The sequence below is a fragment of the Artemia sp. Qi Xiang Cuo genome, chromosome 11, assembly GCF_049724085.1.
Source record: "Artemia sp. Qi Xiang Cuo chromosome 11, ASM4972408v1, whole genome shotgun sequence".
Taxonomy (NCBI): domain Eukaryota; kingdom Metazoa; phylum Arthropoda; class Branchiopoda; order Anostraca; family Artemiidae; genus Artemia; species Artemia sp. Qi Xiang Cuo.
The window spans coordinates 47543898-47570817 of NC_142804.1; the positions used below are offsets into that span (position 1 = coordinate 47543898).

General features: G+C 35.5%; 1 protein-coding gene across 1 annotated transcript in view; it reads right to left on the bottom strand.

The window, feature by feature from the left end:
- Positions 1-26920, bottom strand: part of VhaAC39-1 (V-type proton ATPase subunit VhaAC39-1) — a 104777-nt gene that overhangs the window by 71292 nt on the left and 6565 nt on the right. Inside the window, exon 2 of the mRNA XM_089096851.1 lies at positions 16127-16298. Within this exon, the coding sequence (XP_088952977.1) occupies positions 16127-16298 (172 nt within the window). The remainder of the gene's footprint in view (positions 1-16126; positions 16299-26920) is intronic.

The following is a 26920-nucleotide window of genomic DNA, read 5'->3' on the forward strand; positions in this document are numbered from 1 at the left end:
TTTTTTCACATTGATTGTCAACGCTTGTTTTTTGGTGGTATTTTCTTATGCTCTGTCCGCGGAGATATTTGTTCATGGGTCAATTAAAAGGCTAGGCATGTGTCATCTTGAAATATTTGCTTGGTTGTGTTTTTTCAATATTTTACTTTTATTTGCAAAAACCCAATTGTTGCTAGTTTTTCTCCCTTTCTGATACAGTTTTGTTTACTTTCTCTCTTCAGTCTTTTCTTTTTCTTTCTCCTATAACGCGGTATATTAATACTGACAGTACTTGAAGCAATTGTTCGGAGTTACATGTATCACTATGTAAACAATTTCTACAGGCCAACAATAGTTATTTCGGCCATTTACGACCATTTATAGTACCGCTTGAAATTGATCCAAAATAAAGATTATAACACAAATCGGATCTGAAATTGCATTTTAACCTTGTATTCTTACAATATATTGCCGAAAAGCAGTTGCTGGGACCTGATTTTCCATTTAATAGTTTGCATAAAAATCCCCCTTTTCTTTTCTTTGAATATTTCGATTGGGGGGAGGTTCCTTTTTGTAGCCCTCCCCTAATATAAGCTACCGACTACCAACAATACAGGACAAAAAATTCTTTTTAAATTGAGACTGATTAAAGAAATGACTTTGGGGGCTATGGTCTGGTCTAATACGTACTGGAGATTGTAATGTTGGAACAATATTTTTCTCCAAAATGCCTTTAAAAGATCCTCAACTCACCTTGTAAGGTCGAGTTTGATATATCCCCACGAATGGTACAATAGAGGCCATGTCGTTCACTATTTCTTAAATCCCCTTAAACATCTAGATAACGGCATCTTCTATTTTTAAAACTGGAACTGGCTTTATAAGCTTTGGGTTATCTGAGGTTCCAACTACTCTATACTGCAAAAGCTATACATCAGAAAATGATTAAAAATATGACATTAAACATCATTATATGAATCAAAAGCCATGGTGGCACTTGCAGTTGCATATTTTCTATACCCTTTTCCAGTATATTGACACTTGGGGTAAGTCATCATGCTCATGGGGGGGTTTCCAGTTCTTGGTACCAAACCGTTTAGTACTCAGAAAAGCATTTAGAGTAGAAAAGCCGAGTGTATTTCACAATTTTATTTTGTTTAAATTAATAGTTGAAAAAGCCCTCTCAGCACAAGCAGAAGAATGTGGTAGGATAAGCATTTTCATCATGAATTCACCCAAGAATGAGAAACTTTTGACTTGAGGACCATCACATCGTTCTAGTACTTTAAACCAGAAATAAACTGGGTCAGAATCTGGACATTTCTTGAGATCAGTGCAAAATGGCAGCCTTTTCCATTCTTTGGCAATGTTTTGCACATCATTCTCCTTGGCCAAATTTGGAAATTGGACAAGTAGTGGGACAATGCTTAAGTTGGAGTGGTCTGGAGGCATAGCTGTCTTTGGGTCAAGTCTGTCTAAGTTTTTAACCGAGGAGTATTTAGAACTGAAAAACCTTTCCTAATGTCGTTGCTCAGTTCTATCATATATTCCGTACAAACCGTTTTGAAGGCAGTTGCAGCTGATAACGAAATTTTCTTGTTAATAAATATAATCTCTAGTAACACGACTACCACGGTCTACTACTTTTATGTAAGTGTTGTGGGTCCCTGAGCTGTATCAAAGGTGCTTCTGTCTTCTTCCCATAGCTCGGCTTCATGAAGTGGTTGACAATCGTTATATACCGCTCATTAACTTGACTGTACAAGATGTGGATTTGGGTATCCTGTGACTGAAACAACCGATTAAGGTCAGTAACAAATGGTAGGATATATGCGAGGAAAGCAAAATAAGCTTTAAATGTCGGGGATAGCAATTTTTTGAATATAGCTATGGCTTTGACTGGCTTGTTTCCTTCTTTGAAGCTTTCACTCCGGAAGAAAAGCATCAAAAAATCCCATTGTTCGAGATAACATATAATGACTGGACGTCGGGAAAGCCACTTAGTTGTGACATTGCGCAGAATTCTGTGTTCGTCTACCTCCATGAACTTCTGCATTTCGACAAACTCACCAGCCCTTTTGGGGCTTCTGCCAATGTAATTGTAGAGGTCTTGACAGAATTCTTCTACGTCTGAAGGTAGCTTATGACTTGCTGTACTGGCACACAAAAGGATGGAGTGGCGTGTAAACCCAAGAACGAATAGGTTTGGTATATCTAGCAAAAGCTTTTCTTGCACACCACCTTGTACTCCCATCATCACAGATGCATTATTTGATGCAAAACCAATCAGATTTTGCTTTGGCATTCCAATCTCTTTAAACAGAAGTTTTGTTAACACTGTATACATATCTTTAGCTGTGCGCTGCTGTACTTTAACCAATTGCAAGAATGAGTCATTCACAACTTTCTTCCATCCACCATTCTTCATCGACATGACGAATAACAACAACTAGGTTTTTTGAATTACTCACATCAGTACTTTTGTCAATTATTAACGAAAAACAGTTCTTTTTAATCAGATTGCACAAGTCCACGTGAGCTAATTGTCTAATAATTTTATTCATCACCAGCGGAGTTTTTGTGCGGCTCCACTGAACGGCCTTTGCAATGTCCGAGTCAGGAAATTCTGTTCTTGAGATTTCGGGAAGCTCTTTCATAATATAGACCGCAGAGTTATGAATTACTGGAAATTAACCTAAAGTCAATTCGACCTGCATGATTCTCTGTCTTCTTAGAAGCCTGTCATTCCTTTCTATATTATATATTGAGAACTGTACCAGGGGAGCAGTACTAAGTGTTGCAGACATCTTTTTAAAACGAGGAGGAGTGCTTAATTGGTACACAATTTGAAAACTGCTACCTGCTGAGTCGGTATTACACAAATTACAACAAAGCTACCCAGTATAGCCTTTGGCGAGGTACCATATACCCTCAATATCAATATTCGAATTTGGGGTAAGTTTTCTTTTGTCATTCTGCCTCCTTGTAGTAGCTTTCTTAGCTCCAGCAGCCGTAACGTGTGATTCTGATTCATCAGTAACTTAAGGCGTTTTTTCATCTTCTAAACTGTTGCTACAGCTAGCAATAGCAGTTGAGCTATCTGACTGAATTTCCTCTTCCCTTGCTACAGCAGTGCTCTCAGACCGGCTCAACTCTGAATCTGCAATAACACTCCCAACAGCCAGATTGCTTCTTATATTTTTGTCTCGGTCTAAATCTTCCACTTCAGAATACTGTTGCCTAATATTGGTCAAAATCAACGAGTATGTATTAGATTCTTCTTCCCTGCTTTTAGTACTGACTATGTCCATGCTTTTTCTTTTTCTCAATGTTTCTGAAGCTCTTCTAAATAGACAACCATTAACGATATGTGAACTCGTTGTTGGTTGTTGGCTACAATAATTATCAATTATATTTCCTGTAGGACTTGTAGACTGATCCTTGTCAATTCATAAAATTTTATTATGAGGCGTCTGTCTTCCAATAAGCTTGTAAAAACTGTCAATAGACGGCTGATCTTTAATCATCTGAAAACAAAATTCGATTATGTTTCTCAGTATGTATTGTCTAGTACCTTAAATATTACTCCATTCTTCATCAAGTTATCGATCATCACATTTATGCTCCTCAAGGTTTTAAAACTAATCTTAACAGTTTTTGCCATGCCCAAATTTGTTTCCTGCACTATTTTCAGTCATTATACACTTTGTAAAACATAACAAAATACTAAAGGTATGGTGCACTTGTTGATTTTCCACATATTTGTTAATAAAATAAACCGGATAAACGAAGGCTTGAATGGATAAATTTGAAGATTGACTTCTGCCAGATGTTCTAAAATAAGGTCATTAATTAGTGGTGAACAACAGTCAACCCAGTAGTTCAACAAATGAAGTTTTACGCTCATTAAAGTCAGACAATTTCTGTTTTAAGAGGCTGTTTTCACTGAAAGTATTAGAACTCCTTTTTTTAGGAGGAGCTTTGAATCATGATAATCATAAGGGCACCATAATAAGTAAATTCCTACAGGGAATCTATGGAACTTTAGATCTGTATCAATAAGGTGCAAGGGAGGGGGCTCGGCCCCCTCCCACGCACCTTTTTCCCAAAATCGTCTGATCGAAATTTTGAGATAGGCATTTTGCTCATCATAGTTAAAAGGCCCAATAAACATGCGTTCGGGTATAAGATTCCCCCCCCCCCCCGCCCCAGGGGATAGGTCTTGAGGTTATAAATTTGGCGATTGTTTGGGCATAGTATTTTTTATTGAGATGTATGCATACATTATAGTGTGGGGGGGACAAATTTTCTGCTGGGACATTTTCCACGGGTAAATTGTTCATGGGGAAGAGATTTTCCAGGGAGTGAAATTTTCAGGAGAAATTATACACTGGGGGACTTGTCCAGAATTCTAGTACAAAGTTTTTTTTATGTCTTGCTTTCTCTTTTCCGTCTCAATTTTACGCACAGAGTGGTTAAGAGTAATTTTCCGGGGTAAATTTTCACTGGGATCGAATTTTCTAGTGTATATTTCCGTTGGGAGCGGGGTTCTCCATGGAGTTGGGGCCATATTTCCCGGCATTATTTAAAAACGATCAGAATTGAAAAAAAACAAGTTTTTTCAACTGAAAGTGAGGAGCAACATCAAAACTTAAAAAAGAAAGAAATTATTACGTATATAAAGGAGGTTACTCCCTCTCAACGCCTCGCTCTTTACGCTAAAGTTTGAATTTTGTTCCAATTCTTTCAGAATGACTCCTTAAACGCGAGGACCGTTTAATTGGAAAAATATGCTCAGATGTATTTTTAAAACTTCTAAAAAACTTGAGCGTAAAGAGCAAGGTGTTGAGTGGTGGTAAAGGATAGCATATATTAAATACGTAACCTAGCCTAACCTAGCCTAAGTACCTCCCCCCCCCCAACCCAAAAAACAACAGGTTAAATATCGTAAACACAATTAAAACCACGCTTTGCATTGCATTTCTCTATAGCGGTCTCTTGCGGTTAACCCGTCTGGCGGGTTTTTCGTGACCGGTTTTCTTGCACAATATATTATGTTATATATAATAATATAGGTACTCCTTCGTTATACCTACTCTTTTATATATGTCAAACTGCAGATGCGACGAAAAAACCCGTTTTTACGGGATGATTCAAGACACCGCTGTAGAGAAATACAATATATAGCGTGGTTTTAATTGCGTATAAGATATATAAAGTGTTTTTTTGTTTTTGTTTTTTTTTTTGGGGGGGGGGGTAGGGGAGGTACCTAGGTTAGGTTAAGTATTTAATATATGCTATGCTTTGCCACACCCCCCCCCCCCCATCTAATGTGGGGTATATCTAATATTGGTAGTATTCTACTACCAATATAAGTAGAAGTGGAAACACTGGCTACATTACTGAAAAATATTTATGTTGAATGAGAAAGCTAAAGGAAAGTGGAAACACTTCCAAGATTTTCAATGCGATGTGTGTAAACTATACTGAACTTTTCAGCAGGTCAGTATTGTACTCCCTCCCCTAGGTTGGATGGGCCTTATAAGATACATACTTAAAAACTTAAAATATATATATATATATATATATATATATATATATATATATATAAATATATATTAAATATATATATATATATATATATATATATATATATATATATATATATATATATATATATATATATATATATATATATATATATATATATATATATATATATATATATATATATATATATATATATATTGCATGCAACCCCGCTATACTTTACCCCCCCCCTGAAAACGGAGGCTAATTTCAGGCTATATATTTGCACATTAGGGGGGTTGGGGGTAAAATATAGCGAGGCTGCATGTAAAATGTGTTAACTATGATTATTCTGCACATTATGAAATAAGAATTGTTTTCTTGACATGTTTCCTTCTCTCCGGGTAGTTCTCTCGGCAAATTTGCAAATTAAGGGGGGGTTGAGGGTAAAGTAAAAAAATGATGCAAAATGTGTTCAGACTGTGATTATTCTGCATATTATAAAGTAAGAATTGTTTTCTTAACATGTTTTTTTTTATGTCCAGTGACTTATCTAGGCTTATATCAATACATTGTTTTGGTATTTTCGTTAAAAAACACCCCTCTAGATTTAAAAATATCTTTCTGTATCTTAATTTTTAAATTAGAGAAATACTTGCTTCACTCTAAATTTTTAGGAATTGATGCGCCTTAGTTTAACTTTTGCAATGCGAATTTCTGAGCTGAAAAGTATCTTTCTCCTTTGAGGTTAGAGCCCATGCATTTTCACCTGCCTTCATAGGTTTCGTTACTTATGGATATTTGACACTTCTCGAATGATTAAGTTTCTAACTTTAAGTCTTTGATTAAGTCTCGAATGACTCGAAATCAGATTCCCTTTGGGAGCGTAGGTTCGAATCCTACAGGCCGCGGTTTTTTACACTGAATGATTAAGATTACATTTTTAAAGTAATTAATTTTCTTCTCAATAGAAGTTTTTCAAAAAAGAGTAGAGCTGCCTTAACCCAAAGATGAGCAGAAATATAGTCAAATAATGTTTCTAGTGTTAAAATTTATATATAAATTACCAAACCCAAAAACGAACAGAAATTACAGTAAATAGGCTTCTAAAGACCAGAATATAATTCGCAATTTACTGAAAAAAATTATAATTTCAAGCTATTTTTTTTTATCTCTTGTAACATTAAAAAGAATAAAAAAGCACCATCATAACCAAGATTGATGGCAAAGAAAAAAAAAATGGTTGTGGATGGACAGTTTAATGTATATACTGATAATTCATTCCTGAAAGTCTGAATAATTTTGGATTTAATAAAGTTAACAAAAGAAAAAACGTTCAAAATATCTTTTGCTTTCAGTATGAGCAAATTATGTTATCATCTATAGAAGGCACGGGGTCAATTTCTAGAATTACCTGCACCAGGTGGCTTGTGCCCAGGGTTGCTGCCTGATGAAAAAATCACTAAATCAGCACATAAATCATAAGATTATTAAAGAAAATCACTAAACAAACCAAAAAATCACAAGGATTATAATACTCTTTATCAGTGTAATTAATGGTTATATTGCTTCTTTACCGTGTTCTATACAGGACTACAGGAGTACTTACGGAAAGGTGATAAGATTACTCCCCTAGATATGAAAAAAAAATGGCTTTAGACTGGTGTTTTGTTTTTTCTCAAGCAAATATTTTTCGTCAAATTTTGATGGGTTTCAACCATTCTGGCTGCTTGACTGAGACCCCTTGCACCGAAAATGTCCAAATTTTGTCTAATAATTAATTAAAGCTTAAATGTCTTTTTGCATCTTCATGAAGAGAATAGAATAAAATCCACGCTTCTTCCCTGTACTTTCCTAATTTGGCAGCCCGATCAGTGAAAATTGGTAACCGGTGATCTAATTAAAATATTTAGTTTTTTTTTTGTTCCTTGTTTATTCAAAACCCCAGTTTTTTCCCAAAAAATACAGAAACTATTTCCTTTTTACTTTAGTTGAGCTAGTACAATTACTGAGACACCAGCGACAATTTTGAAAATGACTTTTTTTTATATTTTTGTGGAAAAAATTTGTCTCACCCTTCACAAATTTCAATAGATATCCGTCTTATTGTTTCTTGAATAATTTTTGCTAAATACTGACAATATATTATCATTCCATAAAAAAATGTATAGGTACTCTATTTTGCATTTTTCTAATCACACAAGTTTTTTGTGATATTTGCTATATTTCCATCTAATAAATGAGACAAGTCACAAATTAAATATCTCACATCTTGGAAATCTTGCAACTGTAAACTGGCGACTTGGCGACTTCCAAGATTTTCAATGTAACTACGACTGAAACGAGCCCTTGTTTTACCTAAATTACAGTTGTAATCGACTTTTTTCGATGTTATCCTATCTTAACATGACACATGAACAAAGAAACAACTAAGAGAAACAAAAACTGAACTATGACTCACAAACAACCAGTTCTGATCCTGCGTTACGACTAGGAAAAAACTTTCTGGGCTTTGATTTTTTAAATACACTAACCTAGCCCCACTGAGGTGTAGGAGGCTGTTCTAGAGTCACACTCACGTCACGAGATACACAGCTCACACCTCACTCTTTTGCCACTAATTTCCAGAACTCTGAATTTTATCTCTGGAGGTTCACTAAATTCCACAGATTTCAAAACCTCCAAAATTAAGGGCAGAATGTACGAAGGTGAGATTGATTTTAGTAAAAATTGCAGATTTTCATAAGTTCTTAATATTAATTACGAAAACGGATAAGCAAGTGAAAAGCGTTCCCTTTTTCTCACTTTATAGCCCATCTACTAACAACTGGTAATTCGTAAAATTCGCACCCAGGGCTGTGGGGGTCATGTCATCTCCACATTCGGATTTATTGAGCCTATCGACAGTTTTGAGCAAAAATGTATGCCATTGAACTTTCAAGTGTTTTGAAGGATTACGTGGGGATGGATAGCAAAAAATGAAACGGGAAGGGCGCTGTTGAATCATAGCCTATTCAAGACAAAGGATGCGTAAGACAGAAGGATGCCTGTCAGTACGTCCATAACGTAAAATAAACATATCTTTATTGTTTTCGATTTTAAGAATAAGAAAAATGCTACAGCAGAAAAAGTATTAAAAGTTATCACTGATTAAAGAAAATATGCGAGCTATAAAGTTTTCCTTGGATCTAAATTATTCTTGACTCAAAGAAAAAGTAGCTCGACGGAATTTGACCAAGTCCCCTGACTTGATTTGACCAAATTTGTAGTTGCAGTTACTATAAATGATGCTTCTTTGGAACCAAAACCGGAACTATCAAACGTGATGAGATTTGAAATTTGAAAACCTGGACCATCAATTGTGACAACACCAATACGGACAGCTATAGCAAAGGCCATTACTAAATTATCTTAAATAATCAAAATCTAAAAACGTATCAAAAATAAAAAATGAAGAGCAAAGACACGGGCGGTTGGAAGATATGCGAAAACGACAATTAGAGCGTGTTAAAAAAGAAAATGAAGGGCAAAGACACACGCGGGTAGAAGAAACACGACACCGAACAAGTGTGGGATTCAAAAATGAAAATGAAGAGCAGATAGTAAATGAAAATCAACCTGGATAGCGAGAATCAAAACGTGTCAAAATTTAAAATGATAGCAATGATGATTGGGTTTGGGATTATGACATGTACAAGATCATCAATGCCCTACCATACCTTTGTTAAAAAATAAAGGTTCGGCGATATTTATTTCATAATGAAGAAAGATAAGCCGAGGTTTAACGAAGCAAACAAATTGAAAATGATAGCGATGATTGGGTTTTGGATTTTGACATGGATAAGGTCATCAATACCTACAATACCTTTGAAAATCCAAAATATAAACTGGATAAATCGTTGGATGAAATACAAGTTTTTGTCCCATCACCTGAACAATTAAGAGAAACAAAGGTTCGGCAATATGTCTTTTACAATGACAAAAGACAAGCCAAGGCAATAAAAGAAGTTTTTATCCCACCATCTGAAAAATTAAAAGGAACAAAAATGGTCGTCAATGCCTTCCATACCTTATAAAATGATAAACTTGGACTAGATAAATCGTTGAAAGAAACATACATTTTTGTCCCACCACCTGAACAATCAAAAGACACAAAGATTCGGCAATATGTCTTTCATAATGTCAAAAGACAAGCCGAGGCAAAAGTTAAAGGTCCAATAAAAAAAACTGTAATTTTACAAAGGCACCACTTCTAATTTAAGGTCCATATGGACATCGTGACATCAAGAAAAGGCTCAAATTGCCTGCGTTTAGAAGAAAAGCGACAGTTAAAAAAATCTTTTTAAACCTGTGTTAAAAAAAAAAAAAAAGATTCGGCGATAAGTATTTCATAATGACGAAAGATAAGCCGAGGTGTAACAAAGCAAACAAATAGAAAATGATAGCGATGATGATTGGGTTTTGGATTTTGACATGGATAAGGTTATCAATACCTACCATGCCTTTGAAAATCAAAAATATAAACTGGATAAATCGTTGGATGAAAAAAAAGGTTTTTGTCCCACCATCTGAACAATTAAAAGAAACAACGGTTCGGCGATATGTCTTTCATAATGACAAAAGGCAAGCCAAGGCAAAAAAAAGAAGTTTTTATCCCACCATCTGAAAAATTAAAAGGAACAAAAATGGTCGTCAATGCCTTCCATACCTTGTAAAATGATAAACTTGGACTAGATAAATCGTTGGAAGAAACATACATTTTTGTCCCACCACCTGAACAATTAAAAGACACAAAGATTCGGCAATATGTCTTTCATAATGTCAAAAGACAAGCCGAGGCAAAAGTTAAAGGTCCAATAAAAAAAACTGTAATTTTACAAAGGCACCACTTCTAATTTAAGGTCCATATGGACATCGTGACATCAACAAAAGGCTCAATTTGCCTGCGTTTAGAAGACAAGCGACAGTTAAAAAAATCTTTTTAAACCTGTGTTAAAAAAAAAAAAAAAGGTTCGGCGATATGTATTTCATAATGACGAAAGATAAGCCGAGGTGTAACGAAGCGACCAAATTGAAAATGATAGCGATGATGATTGGGTTTTGGATTTTGACATGGATAAGGTCATCAATACCTACCATAACTTTGAAAATCAAAAATATAAACTGGATAAATCGTTGGATGAAATAGAAGTTTTTGTCCCATCACCTGAACAATTAAGAGAAACAAAGGTTCGGCGATATGTCTTTTATAATGACAAAAGACAAGCCAAGGCAAAAAAAAGAAGTTTGTGTCCCACCACCTGAACAATTAAAAGAAACAAAGATGGTCGTCAATGCCTTCCATACCTTGTAAAATGAAAAACCTGGACTAGATAAATCGTTAGAAGAAACATACATTTTTGTCCCACCACCTGAACAATTAAAAGACACAAAGATTCGGCAATATGTCTTTCATAATGACAAAAGACAAGCCGAGGCAAAAGTTAAAGGTCCAATAAAAAAAAAACTGTAATTCTACAAAGGCACCACTTCTAATTTAAGGTCCATTTGGACGTCATGACATCAAGAAAAGGCTCAAATTGCCTGCGTTTAGAAGACAAGCGACAGTTAAAAACATCTTTTTAAACCTGTGTTAAAAAAAAAAAAAAAGATTCGGCGATAAGTATTTCATAATGAAGAAAGATAAGCCGAGGTTTAACGAAGCAAACAAATTGAAAATGATAGCGATGATGATTGGGTTTTGGATTTTGACATGGATAAGGTCATCAATACCTACCATACCTTTGAAAATCCAAAATATAAACTGGATAAATCGTTGGATGAAATACAAGTTTTTGTCCTATCGCCTGAACAATTAAGAGAAACAAAGGTTCGGCGATATGTCTTTTATAATGACAAAAGACAAGCCAAGGCAAAAAAAGAAGTTTTTATCCCACCATCTGAAAAATTAAAAGGAACAAAAATGGTCGTCAATGCCTTCCATACCTTGTAAAATGATAAACTTGGAATAGATAAATCGTTGGAAGAAACATACATTTTTGTCCCACCACCTGAACAATTAAAAGACACAAAGATTCGGCAATATGTCTTTCATAATGTCAAAAGACAAGCCGAGGAAAAATTTAAAGGTCCAATAAAAAAAACTGTAATTTTAAAAAGGCACCACTTCTAATTTAAGGTCCATATGGACATCGTGACATCAATAAAAGGCTCAAATTGCCTGCTTTTAGAAGACAAGCGACAGTTAAAAAAATCTTTTTAAACCTGTGTTTAAAAAAAAAAAAAGATTCGGCAATAAGTATTTCATAATGACGAAAGATAAGCCGAGGTGTAACAAATCAAACGAATTAAAAATGTTAGCGATGATGATAGGGTTTTAGATTTTGACATGTATAAGGTCATCAATACCTACCATACTTTTGACTGAGCTATAAGGAACCAAACAAATAGAAAATGATAGAGATGATCATTGGTTTTCGATTTTCACATGGATAAGGTCATCAATACCTACCATACTTTTGAAAATCGAAGATATGGATTGGATAAATCGTTGGAAGAAAAAGAAGTTTTTGTCGCATCACCTGAACAATTAAAAGGAACAAAAGGTTCGGTGATACGTCTTTCATAATAACAAAAGACAAGCCAAGGAAAAATAAGAAGTTGTTGTCCCACCGCCTGAACAATTAAGACACAAAGGTGGTCGTCAATGCCTTCCATACCTATGAAAATTAAAAACTTGGACTAGATAAATCGCTGGAAGAAAAATAAGTTTTTGTCCCACCACCTGAACAATTGAAAGAAACAAACGTTCGGCGATATGTCTTTCATAATGACAAAAGACAGGCCGAGGCAAAAATTTTTAGCTTTTTACGAAATTTAATATCTTTTCATAATGTTTGAGATTGATGTAATTCATCAGACTTTTGGTCTTCTTTTTTAAGATTTTTGAATTGTTGTAATCCCTTCTCAAAATATATGCAAATATTTTTACAATTATCAGTTTTTTACTCTTTAAGAAATTTACTATAAAGTTCTCCATAGATGAAAACCTTCAATTTTTCCACATAAGTGACAGTCATTGCAATACTGACGTATATAAAAATGACGTAACTTACATCAATACTTTTTTTTCCGTTGTTTTTAACAAACAAAAAAAACAAACTAATTTCAAAATTGTGAGGTATTTTACTAGTTTGAATTAAAACATTGAAATTGTTGCTCAGACACCGTAAATGCTTTTTCGGTTTACATAATAACTTAAGTGATTCTGAGCTGAACTTAAAAAAAATTCCAAATTTTTTTTCATGTCTTAAATATTTTCCATTTTGTTTGCGTCATAGATATAAAACAATATACTCACTCTTGTGGTGAGGGGGGGGCGAAAGAATGACATAATTTATCAAGCACAAATTTTATCATGCATATATTTTATATGACATAAAAGTATGCACATATAGTTATATAAAATATAGTAATTCCTTTAGAGTTTTAACAAAAAATCTGATTGGTGAATTGAAACTAGAGTAACTCCCGAAAATTTTAAATAAAATAATTTTATTTCGTGGATTGGTAAAGTTATTATGTAAATTGCAAAAATATTTATGGTGTCTGAGCAATAAGATTAATTTTTTAATTAGGACTAGAAAAATACCTGAAAATTTTAAAATTAGCTTGGTTTTTTGTTAGGTTCTTGGTACTTGACACATGATTTTATGGGTACTAACAAGTAATAAATATTAAAATGTCTATTCTAGAAAATAAGATACAAGAATGGTTAGATTGGGATAACAATGTGTCTACAAAGACTGAAATAGAACATTTAGTGAAGACAAATGATTACATGACATTGGAGAAATTACTGCTAAATAGAATTCAATTCGGAACAGCAGGCCTTAGAGGACGCATGGGAGCTGGATATACAGGCATGAATGACCTTGTAGTTATACAAGCAAGCCAAGGTTTTGCCAGTTATCTTTTAAAAGTCAATCCCAAATGTGTAAAATCTGGCGTTGTAATTGGGTTTGACCAGAGACACAACAGTTCAAGGTTTGCTGAATTGGCAGCATGTGCGTTCATTAGTAAAGGGATTCCTGTTCAACTATTCTCCAAAATGTGTCCAACTCCTTTTGTACCATACACAATTCTTATGAATAGATGTGCTGCTGGCATTATGGTTACTGCATCTCATAACCCTAAAGAAGATAATGGCTATAAAGTTTATTGGTCGAATGGTGCACAGATCATTCCTCCTCACGATAAAGGAATCCATAATGAAATTTTGGAAAACTTGAAACCATGGATAGCAGCGTGGGACTACAAGAATGTTCGAAAGGAGAACCTCTGTACCGATCCTACTGAACTTGTTACGAAGAACTATTTCAAAAGCCTTGAAACACTGTCAAATCATTCGGATATTAATCGAACCACAGATTTACGCTTTGTTTATACACCCGTCCACGGAGTTGGAGCTGAATTCATGGAAAAAGCTTTTGAAGTATTTGGACTACCTCCTTATATAGCAGTTGAAGAACAAATATCAGCTGATCCCAATTTTCCAACTGTAACATTTCCTAACCCAGAAGAAGGCAAAGCCACGCTGGATCTCGCTATCAAAACAGCAGAGGAAAATCATATTAACCATATTCTTGCGAACGATCCTGATGCTGATCGAATGGCTTTTGCTGAGAAAGAGCCGGAAGGTAAATGGAAGATCTTTACTGGAAATGAGCTCGGAGCTTTACTTGGCTGGTGGCAGTTCTACAATTACACAAAACTTTCAGATAATAAGGATATATGTATGATATCTAGTGCTGTCTCTTCAAAAATTCTTCGGAGCATTGCTTCCAAAGAGGGATTTATGTTCGATGAAACTCTTACTGGATTCAAATGGATAGCAAATCGTGCCATAGATGTAATGGAAACTGGTAAAAAAGTAATATTTTGTTTTGAAGAGTCTATAGGTTTTATGACAGGTGTAAAAGTTCTTGATAAAGATGGAATTAGTGCAGGAGCTGTCATGTGTGAGCTTGCTTCGCACCTTGCAAAAGAAGGGAAAAGTGTTGCCGACAAGCTTAGAGAGATCTACAAAGAGTACGGGTACCATGCTAACTTGAATTCGTACTTCCTCTGCTACGATAAGCAAATAATTGCCAGAATTTTTGCAAGGCTTAGGAATTTCAGTGGTCCAAGCACATATCCAACAAGCATCTTAGGTGGTAAGTACAAAATCGTATCTATTCGAGATTTAACCACTGGCTATGACGATTCTAAGCCTGACAAGAAGGCCGTCCTTCCGGTAAGCAAGGCATCTGAAATGATCACCTTTTCTTTTGAAAATGGACTGATCATCACATTGAGAACAAGTGGAACCGAGCCAAAAGTTAAATATTACGCGGAATTAGTCTCCAAACCTGGCAATGATAACTGGAAGTCATTAGATCTCCTTCTCAATCAAATGGTAACAGCAATTCTTGAAGATTTTCTACAACCTAACCAAAATGGATTGATTCCAAAAAAGGAGTAGTATCAAAATTTTCAACAATAGCAATCTGCTATAACATCTACTAGCAAGGTTGTGTTAACATTAGTCACATCACATCAGTCATCATTTTTGTTAACAGGGAGTCACGTCAGGTACTTTATTCATGTTATCACGGCCACAAAACCGTAAATTGTGATTGAAAATTTCCCAGCAAACTTTTATAATTACAACTATCGAAATAAGAGTAACCAGTCCTAAATAAACTAAAAATGGCCGGTTTTCTCACAATACAATTTTTTATCGTTTTTTTTTTTTAATCTCTATAGGCTGTATTCTTACTAGGTTGCAGCTATACCTGCAACCATGATGCTTGGTTTATATAAATATCTGAAGGTTCTCGAATCAGGGTTGCAGCTGTAGCGGCAACCTAATAAGAGAAGATCACGTCCCATACTAAGAAATATAATGTCCAATAGCTCCTAAAAATGGTATCAGATCAAACTATAAAGTAAGCCATTAGAGCCGCCTTGTCCAAAACCCCTGCATAAAACATTACAATCTCTGGGCTTGAACAGCAAGGAAAATTTATTGACTAGAAAAACAAGGAAAGTGGCTACAACCAAGATATTTGCAATGACAGCATTTTTTTCGCCTTTTCCTTTTCCCAAGATGGCTGGGAACTGCAACATCATAGAGAGCTGTTTAAGTTCATTTCAAAGAAAATTACCAAATCTACGTGCTTTTGTAATTAATAATAATATATATATACCGTCAACCGGGGTTTTAGTTTTATACTCGCTCATGTCAATTGTGGTTTTTAAAATGTGTATAAAATTCGTCATTAAGATACGAATATTTATAATTACACGAGTCTTGTTTATTAGTGATTCACTGATTCAATTTTGTTTCAGACAAGTAAATCCTAAGACCAAAGAACAGTAATAATCAATAAAAAAAAAAAGAAAACCAAATGAGGGTAATTTTCAACCAGTGAATATAACAGTCAGGGGCGTCCCGAGGCCCATCCCCTACCCCCCCCCCCCCCTTCCCCACGGGAAGCCCCTGATAACAGTAAGCAATAGCTATTCTCCTCATTATAGCGAAATAAGGTTTAAGAGGCCAAATTGAACTTCTTACGTAATAAAGTCAAGAAATGTGGCCAAAGGATCCACAGCATGATTTCTGAGATGTTGAAATTCAATGACCAGTTTTTCTCTAAGCTTATCATCAATGGTTGATACTGCCAATGGACTGGGCTCATTTGCTAGAAAGCTACCATAGTCAGTACTCTGCAAATGCAGCTTCAAGTCTAGAATTAGGTAAATAGATTAAGCTGTGCTTGAATTTCATTAATTTTATATTTAATTTCTCTTTTTTGGGGAGGGGAGGAATAGGGATTCAGGATTAACTAATACAAAGAAGAAAGCTTTTCAGATGCTAATTCTAATCAATAATAACTTGTATATCAGCAGTGAGATAATTTCATAGATAGACATAAATCTTGTGAAGATGCATAGACCTAACAAGGGATGGAAGAATATTCTCCCATTTAGTTCATTCAAAGGGTCCCTTCACACCAAAGAACTTGATACCCTCCTTAGGTAAAAAGTTTTCTGACCCTCACCCCCTTCCCCAATAGGTTCAATATATATGCACTTATACTTGTTGATTTATAAAGATCTTTTGCTGCGTGGACATATAGACTATCCCCTGCTGCATTTGGATAAGTACAGTCCCACTTTAGTAAAGTTTTAACCCATAAGTATGTACTTTGACTAACGGAAATGTCATTCGTTGAATACTAAAAAAACAAAATAAAAGCCCTAAAATAGGCACATTATTCCTAAGAAATAAAGTGAATCCTGGATAAAGAATAGTAGTTAAATATAGATTACTTGAATGGCACACGTCCGTGATGGATTTTCCTTTTTATACTAGTGATTAACTTAAGCAGAATATTAGGTGCAGGCTGTCAAAAAATATTGAACAATTTTTTTTTTTTTTTAGAAGTCCGTCTTGGACACCTTTAAATTTATAGGCAAACACTATAGCATTTCTATATATGTTTTCGATTAAAACCAAAAACTTGTACATTAAACAATGTTAATTACAATTATTGCCAGGACCGTCAATTAGGGGGGGGGCAACACGAAGCTTAAAATACAGGGCCTGGGGTTCGATTCCTTTTGCCGAAAGATTGAAGAACAGGCCTGCTACCTGTCAACATCAAATAGGCCCAGCAAAGGAAATGTCAATTATATGCCCTACGCGTCATCAATGGCTCTAGAGGATCTTTCTCCGTGTCCCTTTTTCTATCCTTGTTTCTAATATTAACATTTAAATCACTTTGTAGTTTGTGTTTTATTTTTTGATTAATTTTTTTGCCCATTATTGTATACTTTTTTTTATTGATTCGTTGCATGCTTATAATATATCTATTGTTGACTAATAGAATTTCATGTAATTTTTTTTATAAGTAATTTTTTTTACTGCATTTCACTATTTTTATTTTCTCAGAACTAGAATTAAAAGTAACTTTGGTAATATTTTGCTACTGAGAGTCTTTCTGAAAAGAAAAATTTATCTTCTCTACCAAACTCAACCTGAATTTTATACTGCAGTTTTTTTCAATGGAATTAATTAAAGCTTATGATTTCTTAAAGTAATTTTTCAATTTATTACAGTCTTAATTACTATACAATACCGTAGTTCTCTCATATATTAGAGAGAGTTTGATGAAAGCTTTTTAGAGTAATTTACTTTCCAATTTTCAAGAGTAAACTTAAGACTATCTCTCACCACTCCCAGAACATTCCAATAATTTTAAAAGTCAACTTGAATAGCATTGTCATACAAATTGGTATTTCAAAAGCATTGATACAAAATAACATTAAGTTAAGACAAAATGATGGAATAACCAGGCCTAGTATAAATTAGAATGTTCCATTTTCATGGCTAACCATGTAAAAATTTGCAAAGCATTGTTGTTGTTGTTTTTTTTTTTTGTAGACTTATAAACATCCTGATCCCAAGAGAAAGAATTTACATTATACTAAACGAACATGCCCCTTCTTCTTTCCCATTTTTTCTTTGGACATGAACAATCTCATTCTCCCTTGCGCTAAGCTTCTTGCTTCCTCAATCTCTATCTTACCTCTATATTGCAGTAGCACAAAAAATACATAATTGCTGTGGACAGTTTATTTTAAACATTTAAACTAGCATTTGAACATTTTAAAGTGTTCTGTGGTGATGCAGTGGGCTTGATCTCAGTTTAGTAATTTATTACCCATAGTTCAAACTCAGCTATAGCAATAAACTGGATACAGCACAAGACTTTACACTTCCTGCTGCTCTCAATTTATTGGCCATTCAGTCAGAGAAATGGGAGGTTGGGTGGCCAGTCATCCTGTGCCTACACACAGGATGCTGAGCTTAGAATTCAAAATTTTGAAAAACTTGAATTGAAATTTTTGCTGCATTGCAGAGAATATGAAAGATCTTGTTTTCTTTTCTGTTCAACAGATCTGAGGCCACAATGTTAAATCTTTCTTGTTCAGAAGATTTAAATCTTCCCTGTACCAGACAGTTTACCTAGTTAATTGGTCCTCAAAGGCTAATCCTACCACCTGTTAATTCAACTGACAGACACTTGTCTTATTTGTACCTTACTTTGTACATAATTTTAATTTCTGAAGCAGTTTCAATTGTACTGTAAATATAATAATAATAATTTATTTATGCCCTCTATACATACATAGATGTACACAGGGTACAGGAAGTAAATAAAAAGAAAACTGAAAAATACAAAATTCCACTTATAACGAAAAGGATGACAATAAGTAGCTCGTAATACTTAATAACTCATGAATATATAATAAATAGCTTATGACAGCTCATTAGTGCATAAGACTAAAAACACTCATAAAACATAACACATAAACACTCATAATACATAATGCATAAATAGCTGTTTTATTAAAGCAATGGTGACAAGACTATTTTTCCATTAAACAAGACAATTAAGGAAAAATTTATTCTATTTTCTCTAGATCGTCTAACAAATCTGTTGTATTGTTGATCCATTTTAACAGTAATATCAGATATTCCGAATTTTTGAATAATATACCTATTTTAGAACCATAGTGAAATTCCAAGGAAATATTTACAAAACTGGAAAAAGTACAAATGGGTACGCTTTTTATCACTTTTACTTAAAAACTAGAAAATGGAACAATGAAAAATACATGAGGTGCAAACATTGAATTATAAATTATAGCAAGTGTTAGTTTATCAAAACGACCTTTCAAGTGGGGTAGCTCAAGGAACTGTTTTGGGGCCGACAACTTTCAATATTCAATTATTCAAATATTCACTAATAAACTAAGCCTATATGCTGATGACTGGAAACTTATTGGTCCCATTGACACACAACAGGGTCTAGCCTCAATAATGTCAGACCTAGATTGCTTTTGCAAATGGGCCAATATATGAACACTCAAGTTTAATGTTCAAAAGTGCAAGGTTTTCCATTTTGGAAGAAATAACCCATAATGGCAATACTCAATGTTATCAAATTCTGGTGAGAGACAACCAATTTCCAAGAGAACCTCAGAAAGAGAATTGGTTGTTGTGGATCTAGACCTCAAATTTAACTGTAACACCTGTGCTACAGTAGCAGGGGTTACCCAGACTCTTGGTATCATCAAACAAACAATCACTAGTATATCCCCAGCAATAGTGACTAAACTCTATAAAAAGCCTAGTGAGGAGACTGGAGTATTGAATGTGTGTTACCACACCAATTAATAAAACAGACCAGATGGCTCTCAAATCTGTTCAAAGACAGGACACAAAATGCACAAAGGGTCTCAAAGATAAAGAGTATGGATGTGAACTATAGAGTCTGAAGCTACCAACTCTGACATACCTTTGACACGGAAGCAGCATTATAATGACCTATAGGTTGCTCAAGTCTGACAACAAAGATATGTTTAACCTGTCTGGTTGTCAAGTACCAAGGTTATTCAGCAAAGCTGTTCTGCAAGTATGCCAAGACAAGAAAAAGAAACAATTTCTTCTACAATCAGATTGTAGGTCTGTAGGACAGCCTAAGCAAGAGGACAGTGGGATCTATAGCATGCGAGGACAGTGGATTGATAGCTTCAAGTCAAATCTTGACAATGACTGGGCCAATATATGGAGACTCATGTTTAATGTTGAAAAGTGCAAAGTTTTCCATTTTGGAAGAAATAACCCATAATGGCAATACTCAATGTTATCAAATTCTGGTGAGAGACAACCAATTTCCAAGAGAACCTCAGAAAGAGAATTGGTTGTTGTGGATCTAGACCTCAAATTTAACTGTAACACCTGTGCTGCAGTAGCAGGGGTTACCCAGACTCATGGTATCATCAAGCAAACAATCATTAGTATATTCCCAGCAATAGTGACTAAACTCTATAAAAGCCTGGTGAGGCATAGACTGGAGTATGGAATGTGTGTTACCATACCAATTAATAAAACAGACCAGATGGCTCTCAAATCTGTTCAAAGACAGGACACAAAATGCATAAAGGGTCTCAAAGATAAAGAGTATGGATGTGAACTATAGAGTCTGAAGCTACCAACTCTGACATACCTTTGACACGGAAGCAGCATTATAATGACCTATAGGTTGCTCAAGTCTGACAACAAAGATATGTTTAACCTGTCTGGTTGTCAAGTACCAAGGTTATTCAGCAAAGCTATTCTGCAAGCATGCCAAGACTAGAAAAAGAAACAATTTCTTCTACAATCAAACTGTAGGTCTGTAGGACAGCCTAAGCAAGAGGACAGTGGGATCTATAGCATGCGAGGACAGTGGATTGATAGCTTCAAGTCAAATCTTGACAATGACTGGGCAACAAAACCATGGCTCACTCACTGGAATGCTACAAATGTCCTGCAGCCCGATCATGACTAACTGGCATACACTGGATTTATCCATATCACTACCAAGTGCAATTTAAGGTAATTTTTAAGGTTTTCTGAATAATGACCTTTTGGGGTATAGTCTAAACCTTAAAAAAAAATGTTTTCCTGTTTTCCTTCAACACTTTTGCTAGTTGTTTTCTATTACTTAGAAAAAGCATCACCCAGTCAAAAGTTTAAGTGTTCATTCCAATAACTTCTAGCTTAATATGTGGTCCCCTGTGCAGGGGTCGGCCGCGACGAGATGCACGAAAAAAGTGACTTTAGTTACTTGAGGACACCAAAAAAGTGACAAAAAGTGACTGCTCAGAAGCCGTCAGAGCATAGTCAGATAATATACACGGATCAAAATTACTACCGTCAGATCATCACAGGCCTATGAGAGTCCAAGAAGTTACGGACAGAAAGGTTGAAATCCTTCTTTGTTTCTTCAACTGATTTTATTTACTTATACAAAACGATAACTTCGGTAAATGCGAAATTTGATTTATGGCACTAGGAACGAAAACTGATTAATTGAAAATCAAGCGTCCACCACGACTAGGTATTAGCAATCACTGGATGTTATGTCATCACTTCTTTGACTTTTTCGAAAGGTGATCAATTAGTTCGGATTTCCTCTTCAGAACAAGTACTTCAACCGATTCAGTATCATCTACCCTTTCCCTTTCTTCGGAGCGAGCTTTTAATGCTACTTCCAGCATACTTTGAGCAAGACCAATGTTCAGGAGGTCCTTCTCTGCCACAGCTTTCTTCAACCGTTCCCCTGCCTCTCTCAGAAGGGCATCGCCAATTTCCTTCTACTTAACCATCTCTTTTTTTTTGCACAATGTCTGACTCTATGGCCGCTATTTTCTGCTTCTTCCGCGCCATCTCCTGGATTTCTTGTTCAGCATCTTCTTTCTCAGCTTCAAGCTGGTCTCTCTGATTCTTCCTGTTTTCGTTCAATAAGGAATAGTTCATAGCTGGCTCTAGCTGACGTACCCAGACAAAGCAGCTTCCTTGTGATCAGCACACGCTCTGGTCTGTTCTCATCGTCGTGGAGCGCATCCACAGCAAAAGCCTTAGCATTCAGTGTCTGCTCTTCTGTACACGCTTGAAGGCTAGTAATCAGCAGAGCTTACCGAGAAAATTCTCTTTCTACGTCTGCACTTCCATGACAGAGCGACAGAGCTGCCCGGAAGATCCGACCTAAGGTCTGATATTTGGTTTCACCAGATGGCGTCTTCAGTTCCAGGATCCCTTGCCTATAGCTGTCGATTCGAGTACTCTCCGTGGGTGGCATAACAGGATCTGACTGTAATAACAACCATTCTCCCAGGACGTGCTCGATGTCCGTCTCAAATGGAAGTTCTCTCGCGATGTGGAAGATCCCATTGCAACTCGTTCTTTGGCAATCTGGACTGGGAGGGCTTAGGCAGGCAAGGCTTCGGAAAAACTCGTTGTTCACAGGGTATTTTGTCAGCAGGTACTGTACAGCAGCTTTGATATGCTTTCTAATTCTCAGGAAAAAAATTTCCTGTCTTTCAGAATAACGAATCCAATCTAAGAATCCAGGGCAGCCAGGACCCTTTCATTACACAAGGGTTGCTGAAGGTAAAATCTACAATACTAACTAAGCCTTCAAAACCACCGAAGATCCGGAGATTGACATCATCAGCTGGCACAATCTGCCCCAAAAGAACTGTGCATAATCGTCTCAGCTCAAAGTGTACCACATGCATTAACAGCTCCTGTCATTGAAATACACCAGTAAAAGCGGTGAAATTTGCTGCAGAGCTTACAATAAACTCAATTTCGCCTTTCATTGTTCGCTTTTTTAGCCATTTTACAATTTTCAAATATTTTGCATTTGATATCAGGAACTCCAGACAATTTTTCTTTGGCACGAATTCTAGGAAATATTCTATCCATGTAGGCCACTGTTCCATCAAGCGGCTTGCTGCTTCCCCTATGGTGAGCCATCACGTGTGGACGTGCTTCATAAACTTATGCTGAGGAACTTTAACTTTCCGTGGCACTGGTTGAAATCGTCAGAACGAGCTGGCCATCCCGTGAAAAAGTGGTAAACAGCGATGATCATATCAGAGCACTCCTTGCTGAGTTCTTGCAGCCCTTTCAGGAATGCATTATGCACAGCATGCATGTTACAGGTTCCCATATTCAATAGGCCTTTTGAATACCTTTTTCTCTTTTTTGAGTCTACAGTGGGTCACACTTTTTTATTGACTGCTGAGCCATCAGTTGCAAGCATTGGCAATCTCTCAAGTGAAAGTTCTTCATCTTCAATACTCTGCAGGATTTTCTTACTCAGATCTTCACTGGTTGCATGTCCCATATAATATGTCCAAAGATGCCAACTAGCCACTTTTTTCCACTCTTTTGACCAGTACCGAACTCTTATTTGGAGCTCCTCTACAACATCATTGTTCGTTGTTTCATCATGTGCCAGCACTAAGTCAGATTTCTGGATGTCTTTGACTAGAATTTCTCGAAAGTACGAATAAATAGCCTCCGTCAACAAGCATGTCATTTTTTAGCATTTAACAACACGCCTTCTGGTACAGCATCAGGGGACATTGTTCGGAACACCTCGGCAATATAATCACATGAAGCTGCAGCAAAAGAACTAGCAATAGTCTTTAAAACCAAAACTATCTCTGCCCTTGACGCTACATTCCGCTCTCGGAGCATTTCCAGATTCTTTTATAGTACGCTATTGTCACTCTGTGAGTTGGTTGGAGCTGATACAGCGAGTCTCAACTGACACTGGTTTGACATGACAGAAGCATGCTTTTTGTGATCTTGTGTGGTTGCATGTTGAATAAGTGCGTGGACCACGATGTTGAACTGAACCGCATGTTGAATAAGTGGACTGCACCACTCTTTCACTTTATGCCCAGCACCGTCTTCCCTACTGAGCCAGCTCTCCAAAAATTTGTCTTGCCCATTATTTTACAGCCATCTGAAATAAGAATGGGTTTTAGGACGGAATTTGAAAACATATAAAGCTAATACAAATACTAACTGACAAAACCAATGAAAATACGAACTTAATCTTATATTTTAACGTCCTCAGACCTGTGGGCATGCATGCCTTTTGCACGAAATGGTACAAAATCAAAGAAACTGGCTAACACTGAAAACTTACAGAAGGAATATCGGCCTAACTGTCCATTTGCTAAGCAGCCAGGCAAGAAAGGATGCTAAGTAAATCAAGGGCCTGAAAAGAACCATTGGCAGTTATGGTAAGGTAGAAATAATTCAGTCTATCATCTTATCTGCAAAAGCCTAGATCTTAACACACACACTAACCACGTCTATCACAGCCAAATACATTGTGCATCTTGAAATACAGTCCAAACTATCAAAAAAAGACTTACCTTTCTTATGAATTATGCCACAGTCGACAGTCACCTATAACACACTGTTTCACCAAAAAAAATTAGGTCCGAAACGTCGAAAAAAGTGACTTTAGTGACAAAATGACAGAAATAGTGACAAAAAGTGACATGTCCCAAAAAATGTGACAAAAGTGACAAAAAGTGACTGCAGCCGATCCCTGCCTGTGGCACATCTTATTGAATGCTTTTGTAAATTAAATAAAAAAACTAGTTTTTTAAACTGAAAGTAAGGAGCAACATCAAAACTTAAAACGAACAGAAATTATTCCATATATGAAAGGGGCTGTTCCCTTCAACGCCTCACTCCTTACGCTAAAGTTTTTTATTGTTTAAAAAAATAAAGTTGTGAGACAGAGTCAAACTTTAGCGTAAAGAGCGAGGCGTTGAAGAGTTCTGTTCATTATTAATTATTTCTCAGAAATAATTTCTGTTCGTTTTAAGTTTTAATGTCGCTCCTTACTTTCAGTTTAAAAACTTGTTTTTTTTATTTAATTTCTGATCGTTTTTAGTTAATGCAGCTTTTATTTTGGCTCACCGTCATTGAATAAGTAAATAAAATTTGCATTAAAATTTTACTTTTCTTTTGCTAAATGGCTGTCTCTAAATTTGGTTCTGACGTAATTTACAAATTAACTTACGTAACGAATTTCTATATTCGTATATTTTTCTTCAGGCAAAAAATAAAAAGTTGCAGATTTTTGCAGATATGAGCTTGAAACCTATGTATTAGGTTTTTCTGATGCGCTGAATCTAACGGTGTGATTTTCATTAAAATTCTTTCACTTGTAGGGGATGTTTCCCCTTTAAAAAACCAGGTAAATTTTCTCAGGCTCATAGCCTTTGATGAGTAATACTAAACTTAATAAAATTTATATATTTTGAATCAGCATTATAGGTCCATTCTTTTCATACATTTATTGACATCAAAATTCCGTTTTTAAAAGTTTTAATTACTATTGAGCCATATCGCTTGTTTTTTTTATTGTTTTTTTTATTACGTATATGTTATTATGTATATGAGGGGGTTCTCCCCTTAGTCAATAACACACTCTTTAAGTTAAAATTAAAAAAAAAAAATTAATTCACAAACCCCTGAATCACAAAGGCCGTTTAATTAGAATAGATAGCTCTTTTGAAAGCACTAAAAAAAAAAAAAACTGTAGCGTAAAGAGCAAGGTATTGACTTGGGGGAGAGCCCCCTCATATACGTAATAATTTATGTTCGTTTTAAGTTCTAAAGTTGTTTCTTACTTTAAGTTGAAAAAACTTGCTTTTTTTATTTAATTTCTGATCGTTTTTTAAAATAGTGCTTGGAAATCCAGCGCCCCCTTCATAGAAATGTCCCTTACCCCAAAGAAACATCCTCCACGGAAAGATTCTCCCAAGTAACCCCCTCCCCCAGCCCCCCCCCCCACCAGAAAAAATCCTTCCTGAAAATGTCTGTATACTTCCCAATAGCCAATATGTAAGCAATGGGCAAAGTTCATAACTTGCAGCCATTCCCCTCGGAACTGTGGGGGATTAAGTCATCCTAAAAGACATATTTATTAGATTTTTGACTATGCTGAACAAAATGGCTATCTCAAAATTTTTTGAGATATAATAATGGGGGCATTATTGAGAAATAATGCCCCCCTACCCTCCTACAATATCCTAGGAACACTGGGTTAATACGATTACCCCTGGGGAAAAGAAAAAAAAACAAAAACAAACAAATAAACATTCATCCATGATCTTTCTTCTGGCAAAAATTGGAAAATTCCACATTTTTGTAGATAGGAGGCTGAAACCTCTACAGTAGGGTTCTCTGATACGCTGAATATGATTGTGTGATTTTCATTAAGGCTCTATAATTTTTAGGGGGGTGTTGCCCCCTTTTTTCGAAAATCAGCCAAATTTTCTAAGGCGCGTAACTTTTGATGGGTATAATTAAACTTGATTAAACGTATATATTTGAAATCAGAATAAAAATTTGAGTTTTGATGTATCTGTTGGTATCAAAATTCCGTTTTTTAGAGTTTTGGTTACCATTGAGCTGGGTCACTCCTTACTTACAGTTTGTTACCACAAACTGTTTGATAAAATCCCACAAAATCCTGTCTACTGGAAAATCCTGGTCTAAAAGTTTGGTGAATTATTCACATGCATTAATAAGGTTGGTATGAGCCACTTGAGTGTAATGGAAACCATGCTGGCAGAGGGACATAGCTTATCTTAGGTCAGATGTTGAATGACTAGAGATTTAACTATACTTTAAGTATTTTTCCAACAGCCAAAGTGATACTGATTTTCACCTCTAGTTGGTAGTTGACTGCCTGATCTCTATTACCACATTTATGTGCTGGGGTATACACTATCTTTCAATCAACAGGCATACACTTTGAATCTAGAGACTTCTGGAAAAGCTGGGTAAACAGATATGTCTCTATCAGAAGTTTAGAGTGTATGCCATCTTGACCAACCTGGTTTCTATTTGTGAGGATTTTATTCATAGAAGAATAGAATATGTTTATTAACTATTTAACCAGCAGAGCCAGCAAAGCTTTGTATACAG